The 12,753-nt window shown below is 41.3% G+C and overlaps 1 protein-coding gene across 3 annotated transcripts in view; it reads left to right on the plus strand.

Annotated features, from left to right (window-relative positions):
• Nucleotides 1-11,350, plus strand: part of STAMBP (STAM binding protein) — a 34,294-nt gene extending 22,944 nt beyond the window's left edge. For all 3 annotated transcript variants that reach the window (XM_063078201.1, XM_063078199.1, XM_063078200.1), the window contains exons 7-10: nucleotides 281-418; nucleotides 7,611-7,723; nucleotides 8,312-8,411; nucleotides 10,113-11,350. In XM_063078201.1, coding sequence (XP_062934271.1) covers nucleotides 281-418; nucleotides 7,611-7,723; nucleotides 8,312-8,411; nucleotides 10,113-10,169 — 408 coding nt within the window. In that variant the 3' untranslated portion in view covers nucleotides 10,170-11,350. The remainder of the gene's footprint in view (nucleotides 1-280; nucleotides 419-7,610; nucleotides 7,724-8,311; nucleotides 8,412-10,112) is intronic.
• Nucleotides 11,351-12,753: the final 1,403 nt, after the last annotated feature.

Below are 12,753 nucleotides of genomic sequence, written 5' to 3' on the forward strand. Positions count from 1 at the left end.
AGCAGGAAATTCCCACAGGGTGCTGGTAATTGCTGAGGCTGAACACAAAGTTCTGAGGTTGGTTGCAGCATCTGTTGTGTTACAGGCACTCATGCAATGTGCATGAGCAGCTAAGGTGGTGAACCACTGCCGTAAGGGACTTGGGGAGCTCGAGAGAGACTCATGCTGGGGTGGAAAGGGCCTTCCCCTGTGTAGATGTTAAATGACTTTTCACTGTTATGACAGAGTGGGGCTGCATGAGTGCCAGGGAATTGTGACAAGCTGTTTTCTCCTTTGGCAGATGAGGAATGAATTTACCGTTACCCATGTTCTCATCCCCAAGCAAAGCGCTGGGTCTGATTATTGCAACACAGAGAACGAAGAAGAACTTTTCCTCATACAGGATCAGCAGGGTCTCATCACACTGGGCTGGATCCATGTAAGCAATTCTGAGCCCTCTGAGGATTAGCCTCTTCTCTCATGGTGTTATAAATACACTGCTTATTTCATTCTTCGAACAAAGTAAATTATATCCAAATTATCTATTGCTTTTCCCTCCTTTGGATGTAGTCCTTAGCATACTTGACTGCTTGTACTCCAGTATTGATTTCTGAGTACTTAGGACTTTTTAATTTTTTAACTTTTTTTTTTTTTTTTTTTTTAGTAAAAATAGACTAAAGTTTCCCTAAAGTTCCAGTTTCCCTGTGAGTCTGAATGGTTATGGTATGCTGGAATATATGTGGATATTGACCATAGAGACTGTGTCTGCTTTATACAGATGTTGTTCCTAAAAGGTACATAAATCAAATTTTTTTAAGTGAGCCAAGGAAGTTAATTCAGATGCTTGCATTTGGTCTTTCTTAAATCAGCGTGTAACTTTATGTACCAATAAAGAAGGGCCACCAATATATCTGGTTTTTAAGTGTCTACATATCTTGTGTAGTCTTCTGGTAATGTTCAGGTAATATATATTCCTTCCCTAAAGATTATTTCTTAATTTCTTTTTTTATTTCTTTTCAACCTCTCACTCTCACAGACCAAGCTGCTTTTCATGTTGTGTGACAGAGGTACAAATAAATCGGTGTTTTATTGGATTTGGGAAGATGACACATACTTGTATGTCAGAATTTGGGAAATACTGGCCTGGGAGGCAGTCCCATGTGCCTTCTGTCCTTTCTTTGGTTCAATTACATAAATATTGACTGATTTGCTTGCTACTGTGTATCCTCCCATTGCAGTAGATGGGGGATAGAAAACTTGTTCCCTGTTTGCCAAAGTATACAAATTTGAGTAAGGTATAATTTTAGTCTCATAGTGGAGATTAAACAAATAGACATTTAATAACTCTTCATGTGAGGCAGGATATGCTAAGGGCCTCAAGAAATTCAGAGGAAGGAGGGATCATACCTGGTATGATTTACTAGAATTTTGATAAGATGGGCCAAGGGAGAGTTCCATATGGAGGGGACAGCTTCAGGAATAAGCAGTCTGTGTTCCTGGAGCATTGAGGGTCCAGTGTGCTGGGATTTATGATTCATACCAGTAAATGGTGGAAGATATGTTGTAAACATGATATGTTGGAGCCATGTTCTGCAGGGTCTTGAGCGGACAGGCAGAATAGTTCTGCTTTTTAGTAAGTGAAGAACTTACTAAAATCTGATAATAATGAGGGCTAGGGTGATGGTAGTGTTTTGGGGAGGGAGGGGATAAATATAGGATTTTAAAGGATTTAGGGAATGAGTAACAAAGGATGATGAGTAAGAGTCCATGCTGACTCAGAGATTTCAAGCCTGGCTCAGGGAGGTGGCAGTGATCATCTCATAAGCAGAGACGGGATCCAGGAGGACTTGCTTTGTAGGTGGGATTCAGTTCTGAGCATGTTGAATTTAAGGTACTGATGAGACATCAAATTGTTGGAGGTAGTTATCAGGCAGTTAGAAATGTTAGGCTAGAACTTGGGAGCAAGGTCAAAGCAGGAGAGAGAGATCTAGGAGTTCTCTGCATAGAGCTGACCTTGGAAGCCTTGGAAGTTGGGGGGAGTGTCAAGAGCAAGAAGAGATTCACTGGCAACTTGAGGGACAGGTGACCTAGGAGAGCACAGAAAGTAGACAGTAAGGAAGCAAAGAGACAAATGAGAAAGGCAAGGGTAGTGTTACAGCACAGAAGCCACAGAAGGAGGAATGTTTTAAAAAGGAATTGCAGGGTATTAACCATGTCACATGCTATAGAGAGCCCCAGAATGGAGAAGACTTGGATTAGCCTGTTGGATTTGGTGAGGTCATTGAGGACCTCAATTTAGTGGGTTTTAGGCAGTGGTGGGAGTAGATTGTAAGGGTTTAGGAAGTCATGGGGATTGAGGTGGTGGCGATAGTTAAGAGTATGCTACCATTCCGAGGAGCTTCACTGTAGAAGAAAGGAGAGAGACAGGATGGTGGCTTGAGGAGTAGCTGTGTTGAAAGATGTTTACTTGATGTGAGAAGACTTGAACGTGAGTTTTGTTTTGATTTTGTTTTTTCAAAAGCTTTATATTTTGAAATATAACCCATATATAAGTACAAGGGTACTCCAAAAAATTCGTAGAAAAATGGAATTAAAAGATAATGCACATCTTTCCATGAACTTTTTGAAGACCTCTCATACATTAATGAAATGAACATTTTAATGAATCATTAAGCAAAACATCTATGTACACACACTAGCTAGATCAGGAAATCAAATACTGCCAGAAGCACACTCCCACCCCCAGTCATACTTCCTCCCTGGTAAAGATAACCCCTCTCCTGACTTTTCTGGTCATCCTTTCCTTGCTATCCTTACAGATTTACCACCTAAATGTGTATTCCTAAATGTTATAATTTAGTTTTGCCTGGTTTTCACCATTTTTGTAAGTGGAATTATGCAATATGTATCTTTTGTATCTAGCTTCTTTTACTTAACATTTTGAAAGTTTATCCACATTGTGTGTATTGTTGTCTGAATGTGTTTTTATGCACAATTAGCCAGTGGAGGAGATGTAAAAGGGCAAGAGAAACAAGATAATGTGGCTGTAGGAAAGTATTAAATCAGAAGTGCAAAAGCGGGCTCATCTTCATGGGGGCGGAAAAACGCCCATTCCTCCAAGACAGGATTAAAGAAAGAGAGATGGAAGATACAGACAGATTTTTAAAATGATGTTTAGAGGGGTTGGGAGAACTCATTTTAGACAATCTTGCTGTCAAACAAGAGGGAGAAAAAGGTGGATTTAGAAACTGGAAGAGATGGGGAAAGTTTGGAATAGTTACTGTTTAGACTTCAGGTAGAACTTAGCCACAAATGAATAAAGGGATTCCTAAATATCAATGAAGGCCCATCTAGGAACATATTTACAGCCTGAATTGATAATAGTTCAGCTTTCTTTCCTCTCATGATATTTCTGCACCATTCCTTCCTAATTTTGGATTAATAACAAACAAAAAGCAGACCATAAGGTTTGCTCAGATGTTAAAATCTGAGCAAAAAATCTGAGAGTGGTCATGTATTGATCACCAACTACTGTCAAACCCCCAACCCAGTGTTCCAGGAACTCACCTTGTCTCAGCCTTGTCCTAGCCCTCATTGCTCTCTCAGGTGGCCCTCCTGCTCCCATCTGGGCACCCAGGCTGCCCTCAGCATTCATTCTCCTCACTCAGTTCTGCTCCTTTGGCATATTGTTTTCTCTTCATGAAAGTGCTTTCTTCTATCCCCAGCAGGGTGGACATAGTGAGCAAAACTATTCATTCAAGAAACTTGACTGTGAAAGGAAGGAGGGAGAGAAGACACAGTAGTTTATACCGGAGCAGGGGATCAAGGCAAGGCTTTTTGGTTCCATTTAACAATTATTTACTGAGCCCCTGCTGTGTGTCTTTTTGTTTTTCTAGCCACCCAACTTTAGATTGCAGGCCTAGTTGGCTGTCAGTTAGAATTCTAGGCTCTAACTGTGGGATGAAAGGTGCTGGCACAGGCCATTGCTCCCTAATATTCTAAAGGATTATGTTGTCATCATGTAGAAACTGATTTTTCCTAGGGCCGGCCCATGGCTCACTCGGGAGAGTGCAGTGCTGGGAGTGCAGTGGTGCTGGGAGCGCTGAGGCTACGGGTTCGGATCCTATATAGGGATGGCTGGTGCACTCACTGGCTGAGTGCAGTGCGGGCGACACCACGCCAAGGGTTACACTCCCCTTACTGGTCAGAGGAAAAAAAAAAAAAAGGGATCCCTATATAGGGATGGTGAGCGTTGTGCTGACAACACCAAGTCAAGGGTTAAGATCCCCTTACTGGTCATCTTTAAAAAAAAAAAAAAAAGAAACTGATTTTTCCTTGTGGTCATTAAAGTTGTCACATGCCCAATGAGGATCTGGGTGTGGATTTGCTGCCAGCACTCAGCTAACGTGTTTCTGCCCTGAAGACCTCTTCCACAGTGAGCTTGTCACGGCATTCAGTGGAGTGGTGCTTCTCAGATGACGTTGCATATAAGAATCATTTAGTGAGCTTTAAAAAAAAGTTCCCTCTCAGGATGGATAATTCCAAGGGTGGGGCACAAGAGTCTGTTCTTTTGACAAGCTCCTCAGGAGACATGTTTTTTGCACAGCAGGTTTGAAAACACTAGTTAATTGCATTTGTTTCTTTTCTGTGCTTTTCTGTCAGTGACTGGTGGTCTTTTGAGTCATATCGGATCTTTCTTTTTCCATTTTTGTGGCCTAAGATCACACCCTCTCTAAGATGAACATAAGTCATTATATAGTTGTCTGTTTTGTATACAAAAAAATGTGCTTAATAATATGTAAAGTAATTGGAAACAAATGAAATAAACTGAACGCACATTTAGATAGTGCTTTAACTGATTACTGTCAAATTTCAACATCATCTTCTACTTCTAAACAAGAAAGGCTCTTCTGTATGATGTAACCATCCACTAAAATTGGAGTAGCCCCCTACCTCCCATATCTTCCTTAGATGATGCTGTAACCACAGGACAGCATTTGCGTGTAGAGCCCCAGACTCATACTTGACCTTTTTAACACCTCTGTTGAGAAGAAGAATCATTCATCTGATTGTGGTTTATTAAGTCCTTGACTTCTACCATGTTGCAGTATTGGGAAGCATGTATCATCTGTTCCAGAATGGGTGACTCTCCATGATGTACAGAGAGTCAGATAAGTCTTGACAATCAACTAGAAATTATGAGTCTCTTGAACAACAAAAGCCTGAATCATCCAGAGATACTCACACTTCTTAGAGAAGATAAAAAGGAAAAATTTCCAGAGGAAGTTCCTAGGGCCACTGTCATGCCACAGTTGTTGAGGACACCCACCTACCTTGTCCATAGATACCCGTCATGATCACCCCACTAACACCTTTGGTTCTATGGATCCTAGGGTGGACCCAACCTCAAAGTCCTTAAATTCTTCCAGTTTGGTTCAAGAGCAGGAGAGCCAGAGCAGTAAACATCAGCAAACAGTCTCCTCTCCTGTCTCCAAGCCTGAGATGCAGATGTCTCTGCCTGCCTCTGCTCCCACTATGCCTGTGATCTCTGCATGGCAGGTAGCCTCGACCATCCCCATTCCCCCAGTGCCCACGGGCACTGGTCTCCCCTCTTGTCTCCAGGCCTGCCCAAGAGAGGCAGGTATGCTCACTTATCTTCTCACCTGTGACACCTGGGACGCAGGTGTCTCCATTGCACAGCTGAGACACTGGTGTGCTCTCCTTGTCTCCACACCCCCAACTCCTGCAACATCAGTCTTCTTGCCTGCAGTTGCCACAAGAGAGGGCTCCTGTCCTGTCTCTGTACCCGCAGAGCCTGAGGTACAGCTCCTCACCCATCTCCTTGCCTGCTAGGCCTCCAAGGCAGGTCTTGCACATTTACGTGCCCCTGATGTCAGTTTCCACACCCTGGATGACACCAGTGTCGTCATACGTCTCCACAGCCCTGACTCCTGCATGCCCTGAATGGAAGTCTAGTCTTCAGTTCCATGCAGCCCCCAGAGCGGTTCTGACCTAGGTGTCTTAGCCAGTTTCCATGCAACATTGTCCCCGATGCTGATCACCATGCCCGTCCCCCCACCTCTCAAGGCCCACCACGCTGTTCTCCTGGCCTGCACACACCAACCCCAGGGAAACCTTTTCTGGACACCTTGAACCTAGAGCTTGATTTCCCTTCTAGAGGTCACAACTAGTTTAATTGGAATATGACACAATGTCAAATTCTTCTCTCTTGTCTATTCTGACCTTGGAATGCAGCCCATCGCCCCCTCTGCAGAGGTCTTTGAGTTTCAGCACTGATATCAGTATCTTTCCCCCATGATGCCCCAGATGGAAGGTTTGAGTTCTGTCTTCAGGCCCTCTCCACACTCCACTAGTTAATGGTTTCCCATTTGCCCACTGCCTTGATACCCCTCTACCCTCAAAGCTCTGCAGCCTACAGCTTTCCATCCAACCAGGAATTCCAGAACCCATCAGGCCTACCCTCGGGAACCAGCAGTATCAGAGTTCCCCTTATGAGGGCCAGAGAGAAAGGTTTTCCTCCTTCCATTTGCTCCCCTCTTTTTGTCTGCATACCCTCCCAGGCTGCCTAACCTCTTCCACTGTTTTCAGACATGGGAAGTCAGGAAGTTTCAAGCCTCTTTGTGCTCAGTTTACTCTTACTCAACACAGCCTTGCCACCCAGCCCTCTCTCTGAGAAGTCATATGAGTGAATTAAGTGAAATATGGTGGGTTATTTTGCATGTAGTCTATAACTGTGAGGTAGGATGGTATGCAGTTGCCTGGGCTTAACACTGCATTGCTTTCTGTTAGACGGAAATCACCCAGTCAGTCAGACCCTCTACGGAATCCCAGAATCATGGTTCTGCAGAGTGTGTGTTAGGGCATCTCATACATTCAGCTACCCAGAAACTGAAGTGTGAATCTCCCATCCACTGTGACATTTCCCCACAATGTGTAAAACAAAATCCCCAACTATTTAGCTTTTGTTCTACTGGGGCTGAATCCATCTAAATTATTTTATTTTCTTAATCACTTTCATCCCCTTCCCCTCTCTCTTTGTATTCCTCACCACAGACAACTCTTTCAAGTTCCAAAAATTGCTTATTCCCCCTATTTCCTTGAGCTCTTTTATTCATTTTATTCATTGTTTTCTAGGACTTTATAATAGACACATCCATTTTTTTCTCTTTTTATTGACAAATAAAAATCGTATATGTATGTTGCATAACACGATGTCTTAAAATATGTATACATTGTGGAATGGCTAAATCAAACTAATATATGCATTACTTCATATACTTATTTTTTGTTGATGAGAACACTTAAAATCTACTCTCAGCAATTTTCAAGTATATAAATATTGTTATGAACTGTAGTCACCATGTTGTACAATAAATCTCTTGAACTTGAAATGTTGAGTCTCTTCACATATTTATGTTAAACTGTACTTGTTTACGATGCTGGAAAGGAACATCCTTACTTAATATGAACTTCACGTGTACCTCTCATGGTTACATGGCTTTGTGCTTGAAAAGGAAATTGTGGCCAGTTTTGGGGCTCTACCTTCCTTCACGGACCAGGCGTGGCTGTACATCCTCACTGAGAGTTCTCTTTTTTTCCCCTCTTTTCAGACTCATCCCACGCAGACCGCCTTTCTCTCCAGTGTTGACCTACACACTCACTGCTCCTACCAAATGATGTTGCCAGAATCAATAGCCATTGTTTGCTCCCCCAAGTTCCAGGAGTGAGTACACAGAACATGGTTCTGGGTGTTACAAGAAGGTAGTAGGGAAGAAGGCCTCAGAGGAAAAGTTCTCTATTCTTTAGAACTTGTTCTTTTTAAAATATAATTGTACTATTTTAGATTGTAGTATTAATTGGCTATTATAAAAGGCATTCTTTTAAGCCCCGTATCCTGATAAACCTACTATGCTTGTTTAAAAAGATGTTTGAGCAAGGACTTAGTTGCTTTTCTAAGAACATCTGCAAGGGATTTGAAGTGCCTGACTCGAAGCAATAGGAATTTCAAGAGTACGCTGTTAGATTAGAGAATTTCAAAATCAAACAGATTGTCTCAAAGCGTTACTTCTTTTTCATTCCAAATCCTGTTATTTACTATGAATTCTCCCAGCAAAACCAGTGTGGTGGCAATGATGAATCATTCTCTAACTATGATTCATTCACCAGAGAAGAGACCTATGAGCCAGCATCCTACGGAAGCTGTCTCAAAATGCCCTCTGCCCAGCTGTGTGAGTGTGCATGCCTGTGTGTGCATGTGTAGGGATGGGGGGACACCTTTGCTTGACTCTGAGTCTGCCTTTTCTTACTTCAGAACTGGATTCTTTAAACTAACTGACCATGGACTAGAAGAGATTTCTTCCTGTCGCCAGAAAGGATTTCATCCACACAGCAAGGACCCACCTCTGTTCTGTGTATGTGTTTATGTAGAAGGAATTGTGCTTCAAGCAGGGAGGACAATCAAAGCTGATGCAGTGCCTCATCCTTTCTGACTCATATAGAGGACCGGCCTTGTCACTTATCTTTCCAGATCTCCATAATGAGAACATACATGGGAAGCAGTGTGGGATGGGAACAGATTTGAATGTTAGCTCTGCCACTTAATGATGGTGTGTCTTTGATTAGATGACTTACCCTTCCTGGGCCTCAACTTTCACATGTGTAAAATGAGAATAATCATAATAACACCTACTTTATAGGGTTAGGGAGATGATTAAATGTAGTGATGTGCAAAAAGTACCTAATGTAGTTACTGGCTTATTAAATGTTAGTTTTTTCTGCATCAGTGTCAGTTGCTAAGCCTGTACTTCAATAAGAGGTTTGAATGCAAAGGGAAAAGTCCTCTTAAGATAGGTAAATTAAATACAAGGGTACTTCAAAAAATTCATGGGAAGATTCATGTTATCTTTTAATTCCATTTTTCCACGAACTTTTTGAAGTACCCTTGTATATTTGATTCTGGAATTTTGCTTAGTTAATGGGGATTTTATGAACTTCCTAGGAAGTTGTTTTTTTCCTGAGTTATGATCTGTGAATTATTAGTTGATAATAAGATCAGTATGTTTTAATTCACTCCTCAAATCTAATGTGGATAGTCTCTATTCCATGCTGGCAGTGGAGTATTATTATTTCTTTTTGGGTTCAGAGAAAAGTGACCAATATGGGAAAGGGACTCAGAACCTTGTCACATAAAAGGAACTGGGGATGTTTAGAAGAGAAACCCCAGGACGGATCTGAGAACTGACTTTAAGTGTTAAAGAAGTGATATATAAAAAAGGTGCTAGGTATATTTCATATCACTGCCAGCACTACAACTAAGATCTCATGGAATGACAGTATTCAGCTGAGTATGAGGAAGAACTTTCAGGCAGATCTGTTCAAATATAAAGTGGTCTGCCTTGGATTCTAATAAATATTTACGTACCAAGATGTGAAACAGAAACTACATAATCAGAAAAAAGTCTGGGACACCAATGCCCAGACTCTCAGTTATAAAGACCTCTTTTGTGTGCCAAAAGTGAGCATTCCTGCATGTGATAGGTATAATTTATTATCAGGTTGGCATCATGACCCAAGAAATTGCAATGAATTCAGTAATTCTTTTAAATAAATGTATATTTTAAGAATGACTGTATTCATTCCTGGATTTTGGCACCAAAAACCAAAACCAAACAAACAAAAGAATGACTCTAGAATATACATACATTTGAAAAATAAATGAAAATATATGGGCAGACATTGATTCAGTCTTCAGGTAGGGATAGGTGGAAGTAATGATTCCCAGACCCCATAACTGCCACTTAAGTAGCAGTGTGGCTTCCAGACTGAGAACCACTGGCCTAGAATGAATATTTTTAAAAAGGGGTTTCAGGGGCCGGCCCATGGCTCACTCAGGAGAGTGTGGTGCTGATAACACCAAGGCCACGGGTTCGGATCCCATATAGAGATGGCCGGTTAGCTCACTGGGTGAGCGTGGTGCTGACAACACCAAGTCAAGGGTTAAGATCCCTTTACCGATCATCTTTTAAAAAATAAAATAAAAATAAAAAGGGGTTCTAAAAAATGACTTGAGAATTTTCTAGGATTTTACCTTTCTTTCTTTTTCCCTATTGCAGAACTGCAGCCATGTGACTGTTGTGGACAGAGCAGTGACCATCACAGACCTTCGATGAAAATTTGACTTGAACACCTTGCAAGAACTATAAAACTGTATCAGTGTACTGTAGCCCCTTAAATTAAGCTTCCCAGAAAGCTTTGGAAGGTTTCTTAAACAGAATAGAAAAGGGGCATCATCTGGAGAAGAGCTGATACTCTGTGTCTGGTTTGAAAAGAAATAATTGAATACATTTTTTAGGCAAGCTGGAAAAGAGCATGATCACACTAAAGCAACTGTAACTCAAAAATTAAGTTGAAAGAATGGTATAATGAACTCCCATATACCCTTCATTCTAGATTCACCAATTGTTAACATTTTTTCCTCTCAACTATTCTAATTTCCTGCCAACTTGTTTATTATTTACCTTTGGACTAAATAAGGGCATCTACGTAGAAATTTGGAAGCCATTTAGAAAATCTTTTGGGTTTTCCTGTGGTTTACGGCAATATTAATGGAGCTTATTTCAAGGGTGAGGGGACAGTTCACTGCATCTGACCATATGGTGAGACTTACATGTCCTGAAGAATAATTTTGTCAGGAATTATTTAACACATATTTCAGGATATTTTTCCTCTGCAATAAAATAACAGTTGACTTATTTTTTGTGCTCTAGAGTGATTCGTTTGATGAAGCATTGTAAAAACAGGTTAAGTGAAAGGTCTGGTTGTTTTGAGAAAGGTGAGGGGGAAATGGAATTTGAGATGTTCCAACACTGAAGGTGTGTCCCAGTTCACTTTTAATTATCCAATGTTTTTTCTCTACCTGTTGCTGTTTTCAGGGGTGTGAAGTCACCTCTGTTCTTTTGGCACTGTCTCAAGTGGGTCATCCTGTTCACTTCCTCATTTTGTCCTACAAGCTTTCAGCTGAGGATAATCGAGCCTTTGTTTGGAGTACCATGTTACACTCCAAATAAATGATTACAGTCCCTAGCCACCCCTCCCTACCAATTTCATTGTGTTGGCTATTCTTTTCTGACATAGGCAATACCTAGGAAGGTGTTTGAAGCTGCAGTTGATACTGTATTTTTCTTTGTATGAACTTAGCCTAGTATTATTCTAAGATAGCCTAGAAGTAATGGTTTTATTGGTGACACCTCAGTTTAGGGTAAGAGTAAATACCTTGGATAGGAGAAGAATGATTTCTTTCTATATCAAAATTCTGTGGGGGAAAAATCTGTGAATGTATAAAGTTTTGCTTCATTTTAAAATATTGTGTCCTGAATATGCTTTAATGCTTAGGTTAGTGGTCCTTGAACCTTACCCCTGAAAGAGCCAAGCCTCTATATTCTTTTTCTTCTCTTGGGTTTTTAAACTTCCTATATAGCAGAAATTATTTCTTCTTGCAGTTTTTGGTATAGATCAGAATAGGAGGCCAAGTGGGTTTGGCAAGGGGAAGGGTGCCTCCTTTCCCTGCTGTGGCCCAGTCACTTCCTCCTTTCCCCACTGTGGCCCAGAGGCAGCCTGGCTTTTCCACCTTTCCTTAAACAGTTGTAAAATTGCCCATTTCTTTACTTTTCCCAGAAATCTGTCTCCTTTCCATTCTCCAGGCTACCACTTAGTTTAGGTCTTTATTACCTTTTACCTGGACTATTGCAATAGGTTTTTACCAGGTCTCTTTGTTTTCACTGTTTCTTCACTCCATTCTGCACACTACTCTGAAGAGATACTTCCCACTTTACAGCCATCCTCATGTTTCTTCTCTTGCTCAGAAACCTACAATAGCTTTCCATTGGCTAAATTCTAGATTTAGCTTTTGCGAATGTTCATTCTAAGTGTCAACTTGATTAGATTAAGGAATGCCAAGAGACCTGGTAAAGCTATCTTTTTAGGTGTGTCCATGAGGGTGTTTCCAGCAGAGATTAGTATGAGAGTCTGAGTGGACTGGGTGGGAAAGACCCGCCCTCAATATGGGTGAGAGCCATCTAATCCATTGGGGGCCCGGAGAGAACAAAAAACAGAAAAAAAGGTGAATCTCTCTCTGTAACTACTGGATCTGGGATATATTCTTCTCTCCTGTCCGTGGGGATCAGAGCTCAAGACTCTTCAGCTTTTGGGTTCCAGGACTTAGACCAAGGACACCATCTACATCCCTGGTTTTGAGGCCTTTGGACTTGGACTGAGCCATGCTACCAGCATCCAGTTTGCAGATGGCCTATTGTGGGACTTCACAATTGTGTGAGCTAATTCCCTTAATAAATCCCCTCTCATATATTTATAACATGTCCTATTGATTCTCTTTTGAGAACCCTGACTAATACAGCCTTTATTCAGAACTTTCCACCTATGGACACGTAAAGTTCTCACCCGTGGCTACACATTCAAATACCCAGAGAGGTTTTAAAAAAATACTAATACCCAGACCCCACCCTACACCAATTAAATCTGAATCTCTGGGGTGGGGCTCCAGACATTGCTTTTGTTTTGTTTTTGATTTTGTCTTTTAAGCTGCTAGGATTCTCAAGTTTGCAGCCAGAAAATTCTCTCAGCCAGAGTTGAAAACCACTGCACCAGCCATTTTGTACCTAATAATTGTGAGCTTTCATCAATCTCTGTACATCATAGCATTCAGCAAATGTTTGTTGAACCAAAGTGAACTGAATA

This window comes from Cynocephalus volans, chromosome 14 (assembly GCF_027409185.1).
Source record: "Cynocephalus volans isolate mCynVol1 chromosome 14, mCynVol1.pri, whole genome shotgun sequence".
Classification (NCBI taxonomy): domain Eukaryota; kingdom Metazoa; phylum Chordata; class Mammalia; order Dermoptera; family Cynocephalidae; genus Cynocephalus; species Cynocephalus volans.